The sequence below is a fragment of the Aquila chrysaetos genome, assembly GCF_900496995.4.
Source record: "Aquila chrysaetos chrysaetos chromosome W unlocalized genomic scaffold, bAquChr1.4 W_unloc_4, whole genome shotgun sequence".
Taxonomy (NCBI): domain Eukaryota; kingdom Metazoa; phylum Chordata; class Aves; order Accipitriformes; family Accipitridae; genus Aquila; species Aquila chrysaetos.
In genome coordinates this window covers 499,526-519,275 of record NW_024470324.1, presented here as the reverse complement: position 1 = coordinate 519,275, position 19,750 = coordinate 499,526, and the positions used below count along the sequence as shown (strand labels likewise).

General features: G+C 43.3%; 2 protein-coding genes across 3 annotated transcripts in view; both read left to right on the top strand.

Moving 5' to 3' along the window:
* LOC121233044 (homer protein homolog 1-like) overlaps positions 1–19,750 on the top strand; it is a 199,364-nt gene that overhangs the window by 52,525 nt on the left and 127,089 nt on the right. For both annotated transcript variants that reach the window (XM_041121633.1, XM_041121632.1), the window contains exon 2: positions 4,973–5,129. Coding sequence is in view for 1 of the 2 variants with exons in the window: in XM_041121632.1 (XP_040977566.1) it covers positions 4,973–5,129 (157 nt within the window). In the remaining variant the exon portion in view is untranslated. The remainder of the gene's footprint in view (positions 1–4,972; positions 5,130–19,750) is intronic.
* Positions 14,403–15,917, top strand: LOC121233059. The gene has a single exon (XM_041121643.1). It carries the CDS (start codon positions 14,403–14,405, stop codon positions 15,915–15,917), a length of 1,515 nt encoding a protein of 504 aa, XP_040977577.1.

Below are 19,750 nucleotides of genomic sequence, written 5' to 3'. Positions count from 1 at the left end.
ATTATAGAGGCTCAGAACTCACTGTGTGCAAAATTACTACCTGCAAAAATGTGTGTGTGATGCCTACCGAGAGAGTTTGCAGTCCTTGGGACTGCCAGAACATGTGCTGAGCATGCAGGCTGCCATGTGGCAGGGTCTGCTGTGCCCATCCTGGTCTCCCATCCCCTTGCCACAGGTGGCACTCAAGAGATGGCGGTCAGTGCCTGGTGGCTCTTTTTTTTTTTTGTTCTGCTCCTTTTTTTTTTTTTTTAACTCAACTCCTCCACAGGCCACAGTCCCCTCAGTGTTGTACCTGCTCCCATGTCTGCTCTCTGCTCCTGCTTGGGCAGCTCTTCGCTCCAGCCCCTGTGTCCCTGTTTTTTTTCCAGCCCCAATCCTGCTCTGTTCTTGTGTCTGCACAGAGCAGTCCCTGACTTCCTCCCACACAGTGAGTGCAGCATCCCCATTACCAAAACCCTGTCAATTTATCCCAATACGTGTCTGTGTGTGTGTGTATTTTATTTATTTTTTTTAGCATAATTAACACACCAAAAGGGGAGGCAAGTAGGACATCAACTAATGTTGTATAAGTTCATACCTTCTTTTCAGTGGCCTTGTTGTTTTTACAGTGTCCTGGTTTCAGCTGGGATAGTTAATTGTCTTCCTAGTAGCTGGTACAGTGCTATGATTTGAGTTCAGTATGAGAAGAATGTTGATAACACTGATGTTTTCAGCTGTTGCTAAGTAATGTTTAGTCTAAAGTCAAGGATTTTTCAGATTCTCCTGCCCAGCCAGCAAGAAGGCTGGAGGGGCACAAGAAGTTGGGAGGGGACACAGCCAGGGCAGCTGACCCAAAGTGGCCAATGGGGTATTCCATACCATGTGACGTCACATCTAGTATATAAACTGGGGGGAGCGGGGGCGGGGGTATCGCCACTCAGGGACTAACTGGTCGTCGGTCAGCGGGTGGTGAGCAATTGCATTGTGCATCACTTGCATATTCCAATCCTTTTATTATTACTATTGTCATTTTATTAGTGTTACCATTATCATTATTAGTTTCTTCTTTTCTGTTCTATTAAACTGTTCTTATCTCAACCCATGAGTTTTACCTTTTTCCTTCTGAGTCTCTCCCCCATCCCACTGGGTTGGGGGGAAGTGAGTGAGTGGCTGCGTGGTGCTTAGTTGCTGGCTGGGGTTAAACCATGACATACAGTAACTAAGACAACAGAATCCCAGCCTTGAGAAGTTGTAGATATTATGGCAATGAAAATAACTTTGGAGTCATGGTAAACAATGTGGGGAAAGAAGAGGAAGGAGGTCTTTAGCACTAGTGTTGGCATGATCTGGAAGTACGAGACTCATCAAAGAATAATACTTTTTTTAAAGCAAATGTTAATTATGGATTAGCAAGGAAAGTTCTTTCTAACCTTCTGTACTAACTTAAGCTACTTTTGTGAAAGCTTTAATTAATCTCACATGTGGAGAAAGGAACCCTTAGGTTCTTATATTCAATAGTCTGCATTTTTTTGAAAAGGATGTGTTAAGATGTTAAAATGGAAAGAGGAGTTTAAAACACTGTTCATTCAACTGTTAGGACATAGGCTTTTCTCCTAAGACTAGCCTAGGACTGATCACATATCAATGAATAGATTTCTGTATCAATGAGAAAAACTGGTGTGACTCTACCTCCTTAAGTGGTACTTCTCATCCTTCTTTAGTCCTCACATTCCCACTTAAGTCAAGGAGGACTTAGCACTTACTTACTTCTTTTTAGTCTGCATTAGACTGCAACATTACAATGGTCAAAGTGAATTAAGAACAACAGCAAATTAGCCTTAATGTTTCTGCCATGCTTGAACAGACATTTCTAATAGTCAAACTGTGTTACTATGGCATTCTGTTAGTTTCTTTTCTTTTTGTTCAGCATCAGGATATTTCTGGAAAAAATTAATTACTTCTCTTTGTAATTAGTGATGAGTTCTTGTCTTAGTTCCTATTAGTGTTTTTAATGAATACTAAATACTTTGTGGTAGTGAAGGGATGGTAAGAGAAAGAGGAAGAGAAGGAAGAGTAAGGAACTGACAGTTGTTTTTACAGGATTGTTTTTTCTTATTTAAAGTTGTTGTTCTTTCTCTCTCAACTCTATATAGGCAAAAGTACATTTATATTTTTATTTATATATATATGTCTGAGCACTTAGCAAGGGAAAAAGGAAACTACTTTCCTATTTAATATAACTAATGCTACTTCAGCTGAGTTAATTGAAACTTCCAGATTGGGAGGGCATCATGTCCTGTGTGGATAATGGAAAAAACAAAAGTCTCGTAGTAAAGATTGTTTAGATGAAGTTGTAAATCTTGTATATGTTTTACATATTAACTTTTGCTTGTTTCTGAATGTTTTAGTAAATCTAAAATTTAAGTAGCTCTATAGTGTGTTGCCACAGAAAAGTACAGATGATCTAATTGTACAGTAGTTTCAAAGGGCTTTAGTGGCAAATCAGTGACTGATTCTATAACACATTTCATCCTTTAGACATAAGGTGTGTAACTTCCATTTATTTGAAGAAATAATCAGTATAAATGTTCATCATCAAGTGTCAAAACGTATTTTAGTTGGTTTAATTCTAGAGGCATCTGAAGTTTAGCATCGTTATTGGAAAAAACTCCTAATTACCCCAGTAATTTGGCAAAATCATGATTTCTCCAACTAGTTTAATGAAGGGGGTTATGTTTTTTGCCACAGATTGTAGACAGCTTGTTATTCAGCAAAGCTTTAGTGTCAGTTAAAACATGGAAAGAAAAGACTGTAACTCTAGTTTATCAGAAGTGATTAAAAAAGTGCAGGTAAACTTTATTAATGCTGTTCTGTACCTAATTGTAATGTCTGTGCCAGACACACATACATGCCCTGCAAAGTGCTCTGGTTTGTCTTTGCAAAACACTGCTGAGCAATCAGCAGGAATATGCAGGCCATCTCATGAAACAAATTGAGGCTGTTTTAGCTGGGGCTATAGAAGATTTTTGTGCTGACAGTGCAGAGCAGCAACTCAAGGCTGAACAATCAGACTTCTACTGACACTCCCGCTTACTTTAGTTGTATAGTTTTCACCTACCTTTTACATATGAAAATCCTAACCTGTGTTATGTTGAAAGCCTCAGCTGTGTGATATACTGTACTGTGACAGAACTGAATAGCATTTCTGGTCACATGTGTATTCATTAACCACACATCTATGATTTGGATTCAGTTCTTCTTTTGTCTTTTTAGTTAATGTGGTCAGAACCTTTATTTTCTCCTTCCAACATCAATCTTCATCCAAATAATTGTCAGGCTTCTAAGACTTTTGTTTTGATGAGCTCTTTAACTTTCCAGAGTTAAAGAACTGGTTGCACTACAGTAATGTGCATCAAATTACATTTGGGTATACTTAATTGGGAGGTAAATGGAAAATGTATCTAATATTGAAGAAAAGAACTAAAGTTTAGGTATGACTGAAGAAGTAATTGTAGAGATTCAAAAGAGTGATAAGAATTAGTGTAAAGGTTATGTTAAACAAAAGGGCTACAAAAGTCACTGTTGCATAGCCTTTGTGTTTGTGCAAGGGATTGGGATCAGGAAAACAGCTACCCAATCTCCTATAGCTTGGTGATTTAGAAGGAAAAGATGAGTTGGTGCTGAGGGTACAGTGATGTTTGTATGGAGGACTAGCATGTGCATTGATTCCCCTGGCCTACCTTCCTCCTCCTTTAACTTTCACTGAAACGGTGCTCTCTTTGGTCTGTTTTGTATCACTTCTAACATCCAGCATAGGAGAACACCACATCTTCTGGCAGATGGGCTTCAAGGAGCCTTAACTCCTAACTGAATAATATGATTCTGCTGCTGAAAGCAACTGGTCTTGGCTGCTCTCGCTGCCAAGCAGTAGAGAGATTTCTGAGAGTTCACGTACCCCTTTGTAATGAGGCCAGATTGAAACCCTTTGACTATGAGTACCCAAAATCCTAATTTTTTCTTTTGCTTTTATTTTGGGCAGAAAAATGTATTAAGAACTTACCTATTACTTAAAGGGAGATGAGGGCAGGGACAAATGATATGTTTCTTCACATCCTGGAAATGGGAGAAAACAAAAGAGTTCAAAAACCTACAAAGTTAAACTCAAAATTCCGGTACTTAATATCTTTGGGATTTGATGGCAGCATTCTCTGAAGAATACAGCAATCTATTTGTCAGTAAAATGTAGCTAAATTTAAACTGACAACCATCTTAGTGATACTAAAATATTTTTAGATTTCTATGCAATACTATATGTCTTGGTAATGACCATGGGGAAAAATAAGTTGTAAATTCTAAAGTACATTAATTTTTTTCCCTTACATAATTTTATTTGCTAAGCAGTTAACTTTGAACCATGTATGTTATACATATTTAGTGTTTCTATGAAAACATTCAGATGTGAAGCTCCAAAGAGTGAGGGTTTCACAACACATGTTCCTGACCCTAATTAATGTTAGTTTTAGAATAATTGCATTGAATCAGCCAGTTCAGTTTTAGATTATGGCCTAAGATTGATTAGAATAATCAGAGTATTAAAAGATTTTTGAGAAGATGGGGGTTTAAAGTAGTATACATTCTGCAACGTGCAGTGTGGTGTTACACATGTATTGATGCCAGTTAGTTTAAAAGGATAGATGGAGGGTGAGGGCTAGGGAGGTGATGGGACAGGACTGAATCTATATTTAGAGATGGCTGTCTTTATCTGACTCTACAGCTGGGTGCTGATTTTTGCTTTAGAAGGCTTGCATTTTGCTTGCATATGTATATTAATGCACTTATCTGCTCTATGCAGCAACACATACAGAAGTTCTTAGGAAAAATTTATCATGCAAAGTGAAATGTGTACATCCCAGTGGGCACAACTGGCAGATAACTTGTGTGCAACAATATTACGTACAAATCAGATTCATGACTTTTACTCTCTATCCTTCAGGGAACAACCCATCTTCAGCACCCGAGCTCATGTCTTCCAGATTGACCCAAACACTAAGAAGAACTGGGTTCCCACCAGCAAGCATGCTGTTACTGTGTCCTACTTCTATGACAGCACAAGAAATGTCTACAGGATAATCAGTTTGGATGGCTCAAAGGTAAGCTTTATTTCAGAGAACTTGCTTGCTGATTGACTTTTGTATTTATTTTCCAGTCTGATGTCCTTCATGTATCTTATCAAATGCTTTTGTCATTATCTGAGTAACAGATTACTGATGTGTTAAAATGGTTACATTGCTTCATTACATATTTTAAGTGTTTATTGGAAAATATTTACTTTGATAAATCTATTGCTGAATTTAAGTGATGACCTGTTACTTAGTTAATATTTTGAGCAGTCTAAAAAGGCATTCCCTGTGAGATGCACTAAAAAGTACAAATAGGGTTACAATAACCTGTTTTCATCTCCGCATTCAATGATTTTATCAATATCATTGGCTTCAGCATTATGAAGGACATCTGTTTAGTGCCCATAATCACTTAGTAAATCCTTCTCTGTTACATAATCTTCCAATTTTTGCTGTAGAGAATGTGGTGATTCCCTCCTAATAAAGCTCTCCATGGTAAGCTTTTATCAAAACTCAGTTGGGTTGGGTTTGGGTTATTTTGGGGGTGTTTTTCTTTTTTTTTTTTTTTCATTAGGAAAGATAATGTGTTGAGCTGCTACTTTAAGAAACCTTGTCTAAGAAATGAATTTGGAAGACTCGGAGAAAATATTTGACTGTTCCTTAGGTTTTACTCCAAGTGGGTATAAAACCAGTAACTTTACAAATGGCATGTCAGACATCTTTGCAATAAGGACATTAAAGATACACAGAGTGTAATCAAAAGCTATAATCCTTTCAAAAGACTTTAATTGCAACTTATGGAGATGTGTCAGTTCACAATGGTTGGAACTAAAATACTGTTAGAGCATGGCAGTATTCACATAGATTTCTTGGCTATTTATTGAAAGCTGAAAAACATTACTCTGCTTTTTTTCTTTTTTTTCTTTTTTAAATCCAGAGTATTGCTGTTTGTCCTGGTTTCGGCTGGGACAGAGTTAATTTTCTTCTTAGTAGCTGGTAAAGTGCTGTGTTTTGGATTTAGTGTGAGAATAATGTTGATAACACACTGATGGTTTTTTTGTTGCTAAGTAGTGCTTATCCTAAGTTAAGGATTTTTCAGTTTCCCATGCTCTGCCAGCAAGCAGGTGTACAAGGAGCTGGGAGGGGGCATGGCCAGGATAGCTGACCCGAACTAGCCAAAGGGATATTCCATACCATAGAATGTCATGCTCAGTATATAAACTGAGGGGAGTTGGCCGGGAGGGGCAGATTGCTGCTCAGGTATTGGTCAGCGGGTGGTGTGCAATTGCATTGTGCATCACTTGTCTTTTCTTGGGTTTTAGTTCTCTCTCTGTTATATTCCTTTTCATTACAATTATTATTATTGTTATATTATTATTATAATAAATAAGAACAGTTGAATAACTAAAATAAAAATAAATAATAAAATATAGTAATAACAATAATGTCAAAAAGATCTCTATATGATACTACTTTAGGTGATTGAGACTCTGGTATCAAAGCCTACCAAAATTTTTTCCAACTTTAACTTTGACTGTTTCTTACCTTCTCAGCACTCCTTCAAATGGCTTCGTTCTGTCAAATAATTAAAATATCTTTTGTGTGACTGTTTATAAAAGACTTTGGGATTGGGACTAGATGCTGTATGAAATCAAGGCTACTAGTTGTAATCTGTAGCATCTTAATTGATCTGCACAGTTTGCAAAATCCTTATTCTGATATCCACTGGGGTTCCTCTGCCTTTGTCCAAAGCTGCAATTCTTGAAAAGTGGCTGCTGAGTTGCACTGTCAAGCAGTTGTTCATCTATTTGTTTGCTCTTTTGTCTATTGCAGCATCTCCTTTGCATTTGCAGTGCTATTAGCAAGGTATATTGATAATGCAATCTATCACTTTTATTTACTCTCTCTGTGATTGCTGCAGTCCTAATAATGTTTTCATCAAAGTGTTACATGTCTGACTATGATCTAGGATTCCAATCATGATTAAGAAGGAGCCATTGTTTTAGGCATCACAACATTGCTTTGAAACATATCCAGGTGAATAGCAGGGGGACCCATAGAAGAATTTTTAGGAGGTTTTCAGCATGGTTCCCAGAGAATTTTTTTATTTTTAATTATAGCCCCATCTTTTTTAACATGTCTGCACATACATAATGTAGTATGTAAAAAGGGCTAAATATAAATATAAAGCATTCTTAAGTTCACAAAGCATCCAGAGTCTCTCTGCTGTATGGCATACAGTTGGGTGTCAGTAACACTACTGGCATCTGAGCTTGCAATTCCTTACATTATCAATTGGTCAGACAGAAGCATTAAATTTGCAAAGGAGAAAAAGCTATACAATTTAATTCTCCAGTTTTGCGTTTTGAAATGAAATGGAATAAAGATGATATTTTGGTTTTCTTTTAAAACAAATTTTACATTGAAAATGTCTCAAAATTACATGTTGCCAGCTGCCAAAAATGCTTGTTGAACCATATTGGTTTTGCAGCTCTCATGCCCCTCCCTCAGGGGGAACAGATATATGATCCAACTAGGCTTACTTGTAAACCTCTGTGCTGGTGGGGTTTACAGCACCCTGTGGGTTTGTACGTTGGAGAGAATGACGTGCATGTGGCTGCTCAGTATACAGTGGCTCAGGTGCTGAGCAGTAAGCCAGTAAGTGATGGCAACTCCTAAGTATGTCCACTTAGACTACAGTAAGGAAAGTTTGAGAGCGTATTGGGTTTGTGTGGCAAGGTTTGGGTAGCAGGGGGGCTACAGGGGTGGCTTCTGTGAGAAGCTGCTAGAAGCTTCCCCTATGTTTGACAGAGCCAATGCCAGCCAGCTCCAAGACGGACCCGCTGCTGACCAAGGCCAAGCCAATCAGCGATAGTGGTAGCGCCTCTGTGATAACATATTTAAGAAGGGGGAAAAAAAGTTGCTGTGGAACATAAACTGCAGCCAGAGAGAGGAGTGAGAATATGTAAGAGAAACAACTCTGCAGACACCAAGGTCAGTGAAGAAGGAGGGGGAGGAGGTGCTCCAGGCACCGGAGCAGAGATTCCCCTGCAGCCCGTGGGGAAGACCATGGTGAGGCAGGCTGTCCTCCTGCAGTCCAGGGAGGTCCACGGTGGAGCAGATCTCCACCTGCAGCCTGTGGAGGACCCCACGCCGGAGCAGGTGGGTGCCTGAAGGAGGCTGCGACCCTGTGGGAAGCCCGCGCTGGAGCAGGCTCCTGGCAGGACCCGTGGACCTGTGGAGAGAGGAGCCCACGTTGGAGCAGGTTTTCTGGCAGGACTTGTGACCCCGTGGGAGACCCACGCTGGAGCAGTGTGCTCCTGAAGGACTGCATGCCATGGAAGGGACCCACGCTGGAGCAGTTCATGAAGAACTGTAGCTCGCGGGAAGGACTCATGTTAGAGAAGTTCATGGAGGACTGTCTCCCGTGGGTGGGACCCCACGCTGGAGCAGGAGAAGAGCATGAGGAGTCCTCCCCCTGAGGAGGAAGAAGCGGCAGAGACAACGTGTGATGAACTGACTGCAACCCCCATTCCCCTTCCCCCTGTGCCTCTGTGGGGGAGGAGGTAGAGAATCCGGGAGTGAAGCTGTGCCCGGGAAGAAGGGCAGGGTGGGGAGGAGGTGTTTTTAAGATTTGTTTTTTTTTCTCATTATGCTACTCTGATTTGATTGGCAATAAATTAAATTAATTTTCCCCAAGTCGAGTCTGTTTTGCCTGTGGCAGTAATTGGTGAGTGATCTCTCCCTGTCCTTATCTCGATTTAGGAGCCTTTTGTTATATTTTCTCTCCCCTGTCCAGTTGAGGAGGGGGAGCGATAGAGCAGCTTTGATGGGCACCTGGCATCCAGCCAGGGTCAACCCACTACAGAGAGAGATACACTTGAGATTTGAGTGATAAGCCCATTTCTGCCCCACACCCTTCCCCTTCTTTAGGTCGGTTGGTTCCAGTAGGATAAAATTTAACTTCTGTACTGATTATCTGAACATCATTAAATATTTCTTTTTGAAAACAAAAGGACATTTTTAAGACCTGATTTTCACTCACCTCTGAGAGATGCTACTGTATATCACAGATTTCCACTTGAATTTGTTTGTGGAGATCTGTGGTCTATTTTGAGAGAGGTTGGGGTTTTTTTTCCCCTTATTCTGTATCAATGGGTCTGTGAGCCAGATTCAGCTGAGATAGGTCCTATAGAAACAACATCTGCTTATTCTTTCTACATTCTGTGTAATGTTGTTTTCTGAAGCTATTGTCTCCTCTTAAAATACCCGGCACAAGAAACGATGCATCTCCCTTTAACTTGACTCCAGAAAACATTCTAGGACTATAAGGTGTTCACTGTACAGGCCATATTTTATAGTCACATACAGTATCTGGATCCCTGTCTCCCATGTCAAGGAGATCCTGATGCAAATAATCAGATAGAACTTGAGGCTGGTTTCTATGACCTCTTGAGTAAATATCTTTTATGCAACCTTTTTCTCCTACTGCTCTAGGAATCAAGAGAAAACCTGAAAAATAAAATCTCTTATGCAATATGACGTGACAACATTGAGCAGTTGTTGCTAAGGCTTTCAGTTCTCGTTAATTATATAGTAATTTCATATCTCATTGGAAAAGTGTGTTTTAGTACTTCTTTCTCCTAGATGATGGAAGGAAGCCTCCATTATTTCTCCAGTAACATTGCAGACAGACACTAAGATTATTCTCAGAATCCTGCTGTCTTTTCCATTCAGTCTCTGGCCATCACTGAGAAAAGAAAGGAGATTAAGTATCGTGGTTCCTGCAGTACTACTTAACTCTCTGATAATGTTTTCACAGATGCAATATTGGGAAAAAAACCCCAATAATTTGTGCTCATCTAAAACAAGAGAAGACTGGAAAAGAGTGGTTTTCCAGTCTGTAGGTTTCATGAGCCTTGTATATATTATTTTTGAGTCAAGTCTCCCATCAGTGTTATTGTAATAGATGATCTTTACATTTTAATGACTGTTGTAAAATAAACTAGTCACACATTAAAGTGATAATCTGTTTGATGCTAATATAGGTTTTAAGTAAGACCTGTAAGCACAGGTCCTGTTTGTAAACAGAGAGGGACTCATGGGCGAAGTGGTGATTGGTGGCTGTCTTGGTCACAGTGACCACAAAGTAGTTGAGTTTCAAATCGTTGGCAATAGGAGAAAAACTGCCAGCAAAATTTTGACCCTGGATATGGGGAGAGCAGACTTCGCGCTGCTGAAGGAGCTAGTTAGTAAGGCCCCCTGGGAATCTGCTTTTGAAGGTATTGGGGTCCATGAATGCTGGTCACTTTTTAAGAGCCATCTCTTAAGAGCACAGGAGCAGGCCATTCCAAAGTGTCAGAAGTCAAACAAGCGGGGCAGAAGGCCAGCTTGGATGAGCAGGGATCTCCTTCTAGGACTTAGGCAGAAAAGGAAAGTGTATGGACATTGGAAGCAAGGACAGGCGACACGGGAGGACTACAGAGATGCTGTTCGCCACTGCAGGGAGAAAATTTGTGTGGCCAAAGCTCTATTAGAGTTCAAGCTGGCCAATACTGTGAAGGACAACAAAAAGGGCTTTTTTAAATATGTTGTGATGGGTTGACCCTGGCTGGTTGCCAGGTGCCCACCAAAGCCGTTCTATCACTCCGCCTCCTCAACTGGACAGGGGAGAGAAAATATAACAAAGAGCTTGTGGGTCGAGATAAGGACAGGAGAGATATCACTCATCACTTACCGTCACGGGCAAAACAGACTCAACTTGGGGAAATTAACTCACTTTATTACAAATCAACCAGAGTAGGGTAATGAGAAATAAAACCGAATCTCAGAACACCTTCCCTCCACCCCTCCCTTCTTCCCGGGCACAACTTCACTCCCGGCTTCTCTACCAACCCCCCCCCAGCGGCACAGGGGGACGGGGATGGGGTTTACGGTCAGTTCATCACACGTTGTTTTCTGCCGCTTCATCCTCCTCAGGGGGAGGACTCATCACACTCTTCCCTGCTCCAACGTGGGGTCCCACCCACGGGAGACAGTCCTCCACGAACTTCTCCAACGTGGGCCCCTCCCACGGGCTGCAGTTCTTCACGAACTGCTCCAGCATGGGTCCTTTCCACGGTGTGCAGTCCTTCAGGAGCACACTGAGCCAGCGTGGGTCCCCCACGGGGTCACAAGTCCTGCCAGAAAACCTGCTCCGTGGGCTCCTCTCTCCACAGATCCGCAGGTCCTGCCAGGAACCTGCTCCAGCGCGGGGTTCCCACGGGGTCACAGCCTCCTTCGGGAAACCCACCTGCTCCGGCGTGGGGTCCTCCCCGGGCTGCAGGTGGATATCTGCTCCACCGTGGACCTCCATGGACTGCAGGGGGACAGCCTGCCTCACCATGGTCTTCACCACGGGCCGCAGGGGAATCTCTGCTCCGGTGCCTGGAGCATCTCCTCCCCCTCCTTCTTCACTGACCTTGGTGTCCGCAGAGTTGTTTTCTCTTACATGTTCTCACTCCTCTCTCCGGCTGCCGAATCTGCCTGTCCCAACTTTTTTCCTTCTTAAATATGTTATCACAGAGGTGTTACCACTATCACTGATTGGCTCGGCCTTGGCCGGCGGCAGGTCCATCTTAGAGCCGGCTGGTATTGGCTCTCTCTCGAACACAGGGGAAACTTCCAGCAACTTCTTACAGAAGCCACCCCTGTAACCCCCCCCCGCCACCAAAACCTTGCCAGCAAAACCAATACATATGTTAACAGCAAAAGGCAGATCAGAGATAACATTGGTCTGTTACTTGATGAGGTCAGTCACCTCACAAATAGGGATGTAGACAAATCAGAAATGTTTAATGACTTCTTCACCTTTGTCTTCAACACCGATGATGGGCCTGGGGACCCCTGGAGCCTGTGTTGGAAGACTGTGACTGGAGGGATGGCAAACTCCCAGCCGACCCTGAACTTGTTTGAGACTTGCTGCTCCAGCTGGATGCGCATAAGTCTATGGGGCCTGATGGGATTCATCCCAGGGTACTTGAAAGAGCTGGCTGATGTTATCGTGGGACCTCTCTCCATTATTTTTCAACAGTCTTGGGAGTCTGGAGAGATCCCAGTCAACTGAAAGCTGGCAAATGTTGTCCCAATTTTCAAGAAGGGTAAGAAGGAAGACCCTGGAAATTACAGGCCTGTCAGTCTCACTTCAGTGCCTGGTAAAATTATGGAGAAGGTTATTCTGGGAGATATTGAAAAACACTTGAGAGACAATGCAGTCATTGGTCATAGCCAGCATGGGTTCATGAGGGGAAAGTCCTGTTTAACTAACTTAATTTCCTTTTATGACAAGGTCACTCATCTAGTTGACCAAGGGAAGCCAGTAGATGTGTTTTGGTTTTTTTTATTTTAGCAAAGCTTTTGATACTGTCTCTTATAGTATCCTTCTGGACAAAATGTCCAGCATACAGCTAGACAAGTCCATAATATGTTGGGTGAACAATTGGTCCAGGCAGCCTGTTCTGGGTTCTCTCTTGTGCAGCCAGCCCATGTGGTCAGCTGAAGCAGTGAGCAGCCTCATCTGAAAACTGGTTGGTTTCTCCAAGGTTTTATGCTGGGTTAATTTGCAACCAGATATGCCACTGTCACTGCAGCAAATGCCAGTCCTGCAGGCTTTAAACCTGCCTGTTGCTTGGAGGTCATAAGTCCCTGTCCTCAGAGTCCTCTTCTGCACTGAGGAAGTTACATCTGTGACAAAATTACCTGCACTCTCAAGTCTGTGGTACAAGTTCAAATTAATCAAGCAATGGATGGAAGTAGGGCTTAAGAAAGGATACAACACAGCTAGAGCTTGAGTTGGGAGGAAGACTCTTTTCTACACTGTCCCCAGGATAATTAATTTCAAACACGTTACTGTTGACGGCTTCCACACCGAGAGAGATTGAGCATTAAGTGAACTTGCACAGCTCTGTTCTGGGCTTCCACGAGGTTATTTCAAAAGGAGGGCTTCCAAGCACTAACAGTACTCAAGAAGACAAGAATCATACAAGAAAAACAGAGCTCCAGAACACCTCCTTTCTAAGAAGTCCACCTCTGCTGTCTCACGTTATCTCTTCTGTTCGACATGGCATAGACAGCTGTTTCCCATGAGGTCAGTTGGAGGCCTCGGTGCAAGTGCAAGCCTGCTAGCTTTATTTGGGCCCCCAACCATATGCCTAAAGAAAGAAGGATGACTTGAATTACCAGTGACTTCGCTGACCAGCTTCTCCTATATGAAAATCTGAAGAGAAGTTTTGTGGACAATTAATGCTGGAGATGGTTCTCCAGTCTCTAGTCACACAACAAATCTTGTCCTTGACCTGATGAGGCTTGTTGATTCGAATTTAAGCTTTCAGGCATTCCAGAATTTTCCAGGAGTTGTTCACAATGTGTAAGAGGCTGAATTGTTATCTCGAACCATTTGCCTCAAAGATTGTTAGGTATGAGGGACTGGGCTATCATCAAGGAACTGTGAACTGCTCATCTTGAGCCCTTTGTCTCCAAGATGGCCGGTTTAAGTGGGACACTCCTCTGTCCATAAGGACGATTACCAGGCCATTGAGGCATCCAGGGGAGGAAACGGGGCTGGAGCTGATAAGATATTGGTTTCTGGTATCGATCACGCGAAGGTCGTGTGATAAATGAAACCTGCAGCGCATGACATCATCGAAATATGCCCTATAAAAACCCCTAGAGACAAGCTGTGGGGGGGCCTTTTCTTCCTCACCAAAGAATTGAAGATTAAGGACCGATGGGACGCCGCTGGATCCGTGCTGGTGACCATCCTTGCAACTCTATCCCGACTGCTTGCTTAATTTCTACCTTTTCTTCCATTCTATCCTATCGCTACCATTTTCCACTTTTGATACTTTTGATAATAAAAACTCTTTTGACTATACGGCATTTGACCTCGTTTGTGTCTTAATCTCGCTCTTGGGATCATATCGAAACCTTCCCCGTCATTGGATCGGGACATTTAAATTGGCGTCACGGACAGGATCCCTTGAGACGAGAGTGCTGTACTGTTTCCCTGCTTTAATACGTGAGACCTCTCAGGAACGTAAGGGGGGCAGGCTTGTGGTGTGTGAAACTTTACGTGCTGCCTTCCTGAGATGACTGCTTCCCCGCTTTTTATAAGGTGTTTGAAACTTTATGTGCTGTCTTCCTGAGACAACTGCTTCCACACTTTAATATGTGAGACCTCTCAGGAACGTAAGGGGGGCAGGCTTGTGGTGTTTGAAACTTTACATGCTACCTTCCTGAGACGACTGCTTCCCTGCTTTGTATAAGATGAGTGATAGCAAAATTGCCCGTTTGGGGAAAGAAGCTTTGTTTGATTTTTTAGAAAAACATAAAGCGCGACCCTCTGTGCTTGGGATAGACTGGGCTCAGGGAAATTGGTATAATTTGCAGAGCGTTGTTGATCGGATGGTCGCTTTACAGAAAGATGCTAGAGTGCGGTCAGGGAAAGGAAAAGCAATTGTCTGTGCCATTCTCGGTGCCAGTCTGGCCGCAGCAGTGGAGGATAGGGATTGCCACCTCACTGCAGAATCTCAAATTATTGAATCCCTCCAAAATCTTGTTCAGTCCCTTATGGGACAAGTGGCGGGATTAAAAGCACAACTTGAAGCAGAAAAAAACCAAGTGAAACATTTGCAAATTGCTCTTAAGGAGCAGCTCCTTGCAGGTACTGTCCGTGAGGAAATTCCTCCAAGATCAGAAATTGGCTACCCCTTTAAGGACCTGCAGGCAGCAAAAGAGAGAATGGAGAAGTTGGAGCTGCCTTCGTTGCGACCTTTAGTCAAAACTGAATATACTTATGATGATGAGCAAGACCAGTTCCCCCAAGTTACAACTAAAGAGGTCCCCTATACTGCCACTGAGTTGGCAAAACTAAAAAAGGAATTTGGCCGAACCCCTAAGGAGTCAGAAACGGAGTATGTGTGGAGAGTATCATTGTCGGGGGGGGACCAGATTCTGTTAAGTGAAAAGGAGGCGGAAGGGTATTGGGGACCGGGAGTGTTTTTAACTACTGGGAATCACCGTGCCCCCTGGTCTTTAACCCAACGGGCAGCCTATTGGGCGGGAGGTTTGAACCCCTTGGAGAGGGGAGATCCCCTCGCGATTACGGGGACTGTTGATCAATTTGTGGAGAGTGTGCAAAAGGCAGCTTGTCTGCAGATGATGTATGATCGAAAATTGGAGCCTAGGCAGGAGTCCCCGATGATGATGTTGGTGGATCCTGAGCGAATGACTCCCCTTATACGGGGACTCCCTGATTCTCCGAAGCGGATTGGTATACAATTACAAGGAAAGATACAGGCGATGCCCCAGGGCGAGAGTGTTGGGGCTGCTTCAGGAGGATTCACGCCTGATCAGCACCGCCGCCCCCCAGATAAGAAAATGTGGACTTGGGGAGAAGTGGCCCAGGAATTAATTAATTACGGGCGCAAATATGGTCCTGTTAACCCTCCAGCCACCAAAACAGACTCCAGGGGCTTGAGGCGGACTGAAGTAAAAATAGTTCCGTGCCCTGGGGGTGATAAGAGAACACCCCTTGCTAAACCGCCGGGGGGGAGAGATATCCCGAACAAACGTAATATACTGTGGGCGCGGGGATACCAGAAGGGGATCCCGCGTGGCTTAATGGACGGGATGCCAACAGACAAATTGGAAAAATTGGTAACAGCGTGGCCTGATAAACCAGTAAACAGAAAAGTGGATTTTGAGAATACTACCCTTAACACACCTTCCCTGATTGATTTATCAGAAACAAATGCCACCCAAGAGCCGGCGGGAAACTAGATCCTTCGCCTTCCAGTGGTGAGCGGGGGGGAGGGGGCGAAGGTTGGATGTATATTAGACAGCTCACTGAAAACGGCCAGGGTGATTTACTAATTACAGGCATTGTGGGACCAAGACAAGTCCCAGTCACCTTTTTGGTAGATACCGGAGCTCAGATTTCAGCTATTAAAACCAAAGATGCTGCTAATTGCGGAATTACACCCTCCAAACAGCAGTCTTTTGTGGCAGATGCATTCGGCATTGTTCAGCCACAGGCATTAGCAATGGTCAGCCTGCGTTTGCCAGAAGATAGTGCCACTACAGTGACAATGGTTGTGGGGGAGTTTCCACTTAACCTTTTAGGACTCGATGTTTTAAAAGGAAAAACCTGGATTGATAACCAAAGCAGACAGTGGTCGTTTGGCTCTCCCACAATAGATATTCGGCTGTTAAAAGCCGCGCCGCTGCTTCCCCCTTCAAAGCTTACAAATGTTAAGCCCTACCCGATACCCTTGGGGGCCAGAGAGGGAATAGCGCCTGTGTTAGAGGACTTAAAGGGACAGGGTATTGTGATTCCAACCCATTCTCCTTTTAACTCCCCGGTGTGGCCAGTGCGAAAACCTAACGGCAAGTGGAGATTAACTGTAGATTATCGCAGACTTAATGCAAATACCGGTCCATTGACAGCTGCGGTACCGAATATTGCTGAGCTTATAGCTACAATCCAGGAACGAGCCCACCCGATTATGGCAACAGTGGACGTTAAAGATATGTTTTTTATGGTCCCCCTGCAAACAGAGGATCAAGACCGCTTTGCATTTACTTGGGAGGGTCAGCAATTTACTTTTACCCGACTCCCACAAGGATACAAGCATTCTCCCACTCTAGCTCATCATCCGTTAGCGCAGGAGCTAGAAGTAATTCAGACAGAGGAGGGGGTCAGTGTTTATCAGTACATTGATGACATTCTTGTAGGTGGGGATGAAACAGAAAAGGTTCAGAAAACTCAGGATAATATAATTTCTCACTTGGAAAGCTTGGGGCTGAAAATTCCACCAGAGAAAATACAAACACCCTCAAGCGAAGTAAAGTTTTTAGGAATTTGGTGGAAGGGAGGGATGACATGTATCCCCCCCGACACCCTTTCCTCATTGGATCAGATTAAAATGCCAGAGTCAAAAAAGGATTTACAGCACGTACTAGGATTACTTGTGTTTTGGAGGAAACATATCCCTGATTTTTCAATTATTGCAAGACCCCTGCATGACTTGTTGCGAAAAGGGGCTCAGTGGGAATGGACCAAGCCCCACGAAGAGACATTGCAATTGCTAATTTTTGAAGCAACTGCCCATCAAGCTCTTGGTCCTATTCATACCACAGACCCTGTCCATATTGAATGAGGATTTGCCAAAAGTGGGTTATCAATACACTTATGGCAAAAGGGCCCCAAAGGACCCACTCGACCTATTGGGTTCTATTCTCGCAGTTTTAAGGATGCAGAAAAAAGATATACTGCTTGGGAGAAAGGTTTGTTTGTAGTCAGTTTAGCCTTGAGAGAGGCTGAACGGACTATTCGACAGCAGTCTATAGTGCTTAGAGGCCCGTTTAAAGTAACCAAGACTGTTTTAGCAGGAACTCCGCCCCCTGACGGGGTGGCTCAGAGAGCCTCTGTACAGAAATGGTATGCCCAGATAGAGCATTATTGTGACATTTTTACTGTGTCTGAGGGGGCAGCAAAGATGTTAACCATTCAAGAGGAAATACGTGAAGCTGTTAATTGTTTGTGTAGTTTTGTCAGTGATTGCTTTGTTAATATTTACAGGATGTTTGTTATACCACCACAGATGTTGTTTTGGTCAACTATTGTTACCGCCTTTAATATCTGGGGAAACTCCTGTGCCCCTCTTTTCGGCTTGGAGTGGCAAAATGAATTTGTGGCTCTAGGCCAGCAAGTGGCCAACACTTTTAATCTGACTAATTGTTGGGTATGTGGTGGGCCCTTAGGTTTGGAAAGCTGGCCATGGACTGCTGTCCCTATTTCCCCAAAATGGTTAGTGAGTAATTACAGTGAGGTCAAAAATGATTCTTACTGGGGTGAAGACACGCAGCCCTAGACAATACAATACCCAGTCCAAGGTGAATGTTGTCTGAACCGAACACAGAAAGATGGTATTCCCGTGGGAAATAGCAAGTGCAACTGGACCTATACTTATGACAACCATTGCCTCACTGACGGTTGTAGACCAATTGATTGTTCAAACCATAGGGCAGCTATGTCACTGCCAGAGGGAGACGACCAGGCATATTGTCGCCTTTTGAGTTCTAGTTCTCCAAATTTTGTGCCTCGCTGGTCCGGATGGGCCTGGGTGAATCAAACAGGACACAGGAAACAGTTTTCCCATTTTTGGTCTTCCACTAATCAGTCTAATAGCCTTCTTAATGTTACCTGCTTTTGGCACCATGATTCTGGTGCCTGGAAATGCAGACTCACTGATAAAACATATTCTTGTCTCCCTGATGGGACTCAAATTTGGTAGTCAAGTGATAATAAAGACTACTGTAAGGGACATTTGAGTATAGGTCCGGATGGGCTTCCTATCTGTTGGGGCACCACAGAGGAGATGGGAAAAACTGTGGACAGGTTGTTGATGAACGGTCCGTCAGATCATCCTCTGGGAGTAGGTAATTCAACATATTTCCAACCACCACGGACACCTACTGGTTTGTTTGAAAATGGTGCACGAGCCTTAAAGGGTCACTATTGGGTGTGTGGCCAACGGGCCTACAAACTGCTACCAGCAAATTGGACTGGAGTGTGTTATGTGGGGGTAATTCACCCTTTGTTTTTCCTGCTCCCAGACAATGAAGGGGATGGACTGGGTGTTAAAGTATATGATGATCTCAATCGATATCGACGATCCATTGATACCTGTATAGCAGGTGGGAGTGGTCAAACCTGGGGCAAAGACAAGTGGACGCCTCAACGTATCATACAACATTATGGACCTGCCACCTGGAACCCCAATGAGTGGGTTAGCAGTGCTCGAGAACCTATCTATAACCTAAATCGCATCATCCGGTTACAAGCTGTCCTAGAGATCATTACTAATGAGACAGCCCGTGCCCTTGATCTATTGGCGGATCAAGCTACACAAATGCGAACAGCAATATTACAACATCGCATGGTTCTTGATTACCTGCTAGCCGAGGAAGGAGGTGTTTGTGGTAAACTAAATGATTCTAACTGTTGTTTAAAAATTGATGACAGCGGGAAAATTGTTAAACAAATTACTGCGGGAATACGAAAGCTGGCCCATGTTCCTGTCCAGACATGGAAAAGCTGGGACATTGATATGTTTTCCTGGCTCCCTGGAGGTCCATGGGTTAAGCGAATCCTATTTTACTTGTTGTGTGGTTTTGCCATGTTATTCTTTTTACCATGTGTCATTCCATGCTTTATACAATTGATTCAACGTGTTGTAACTAATATGCAATTTGTAACTACTATTTCGCCTGACGGTGTTAAACAAATTCGCGCTGTGCACCGAACCACACCGTCGGTAATACAGATTGTATAAAATGCTCTTTTCTGGCTTTTCTATATAGCTATCTTTTCTCAAAACCACCATGGGTCCTGAAACAATCTTTGAGCCACGGGGTGGTGTAAGAGGCTGAATTGTTATCTCGAACCATTTGCCTCAAAGATTGTTAGGTATGAGGGACTGGGCTATCATCAAGGAACTGTGAACTGCTCATCTTGAGCCCTTTGTCTCCAAGATGGCCGGTTTAAGTGGGACACTCCTCTGTCCATAAGGACGATTACCAGGCCATTGAGGCATCCAGGGGAGGAAACG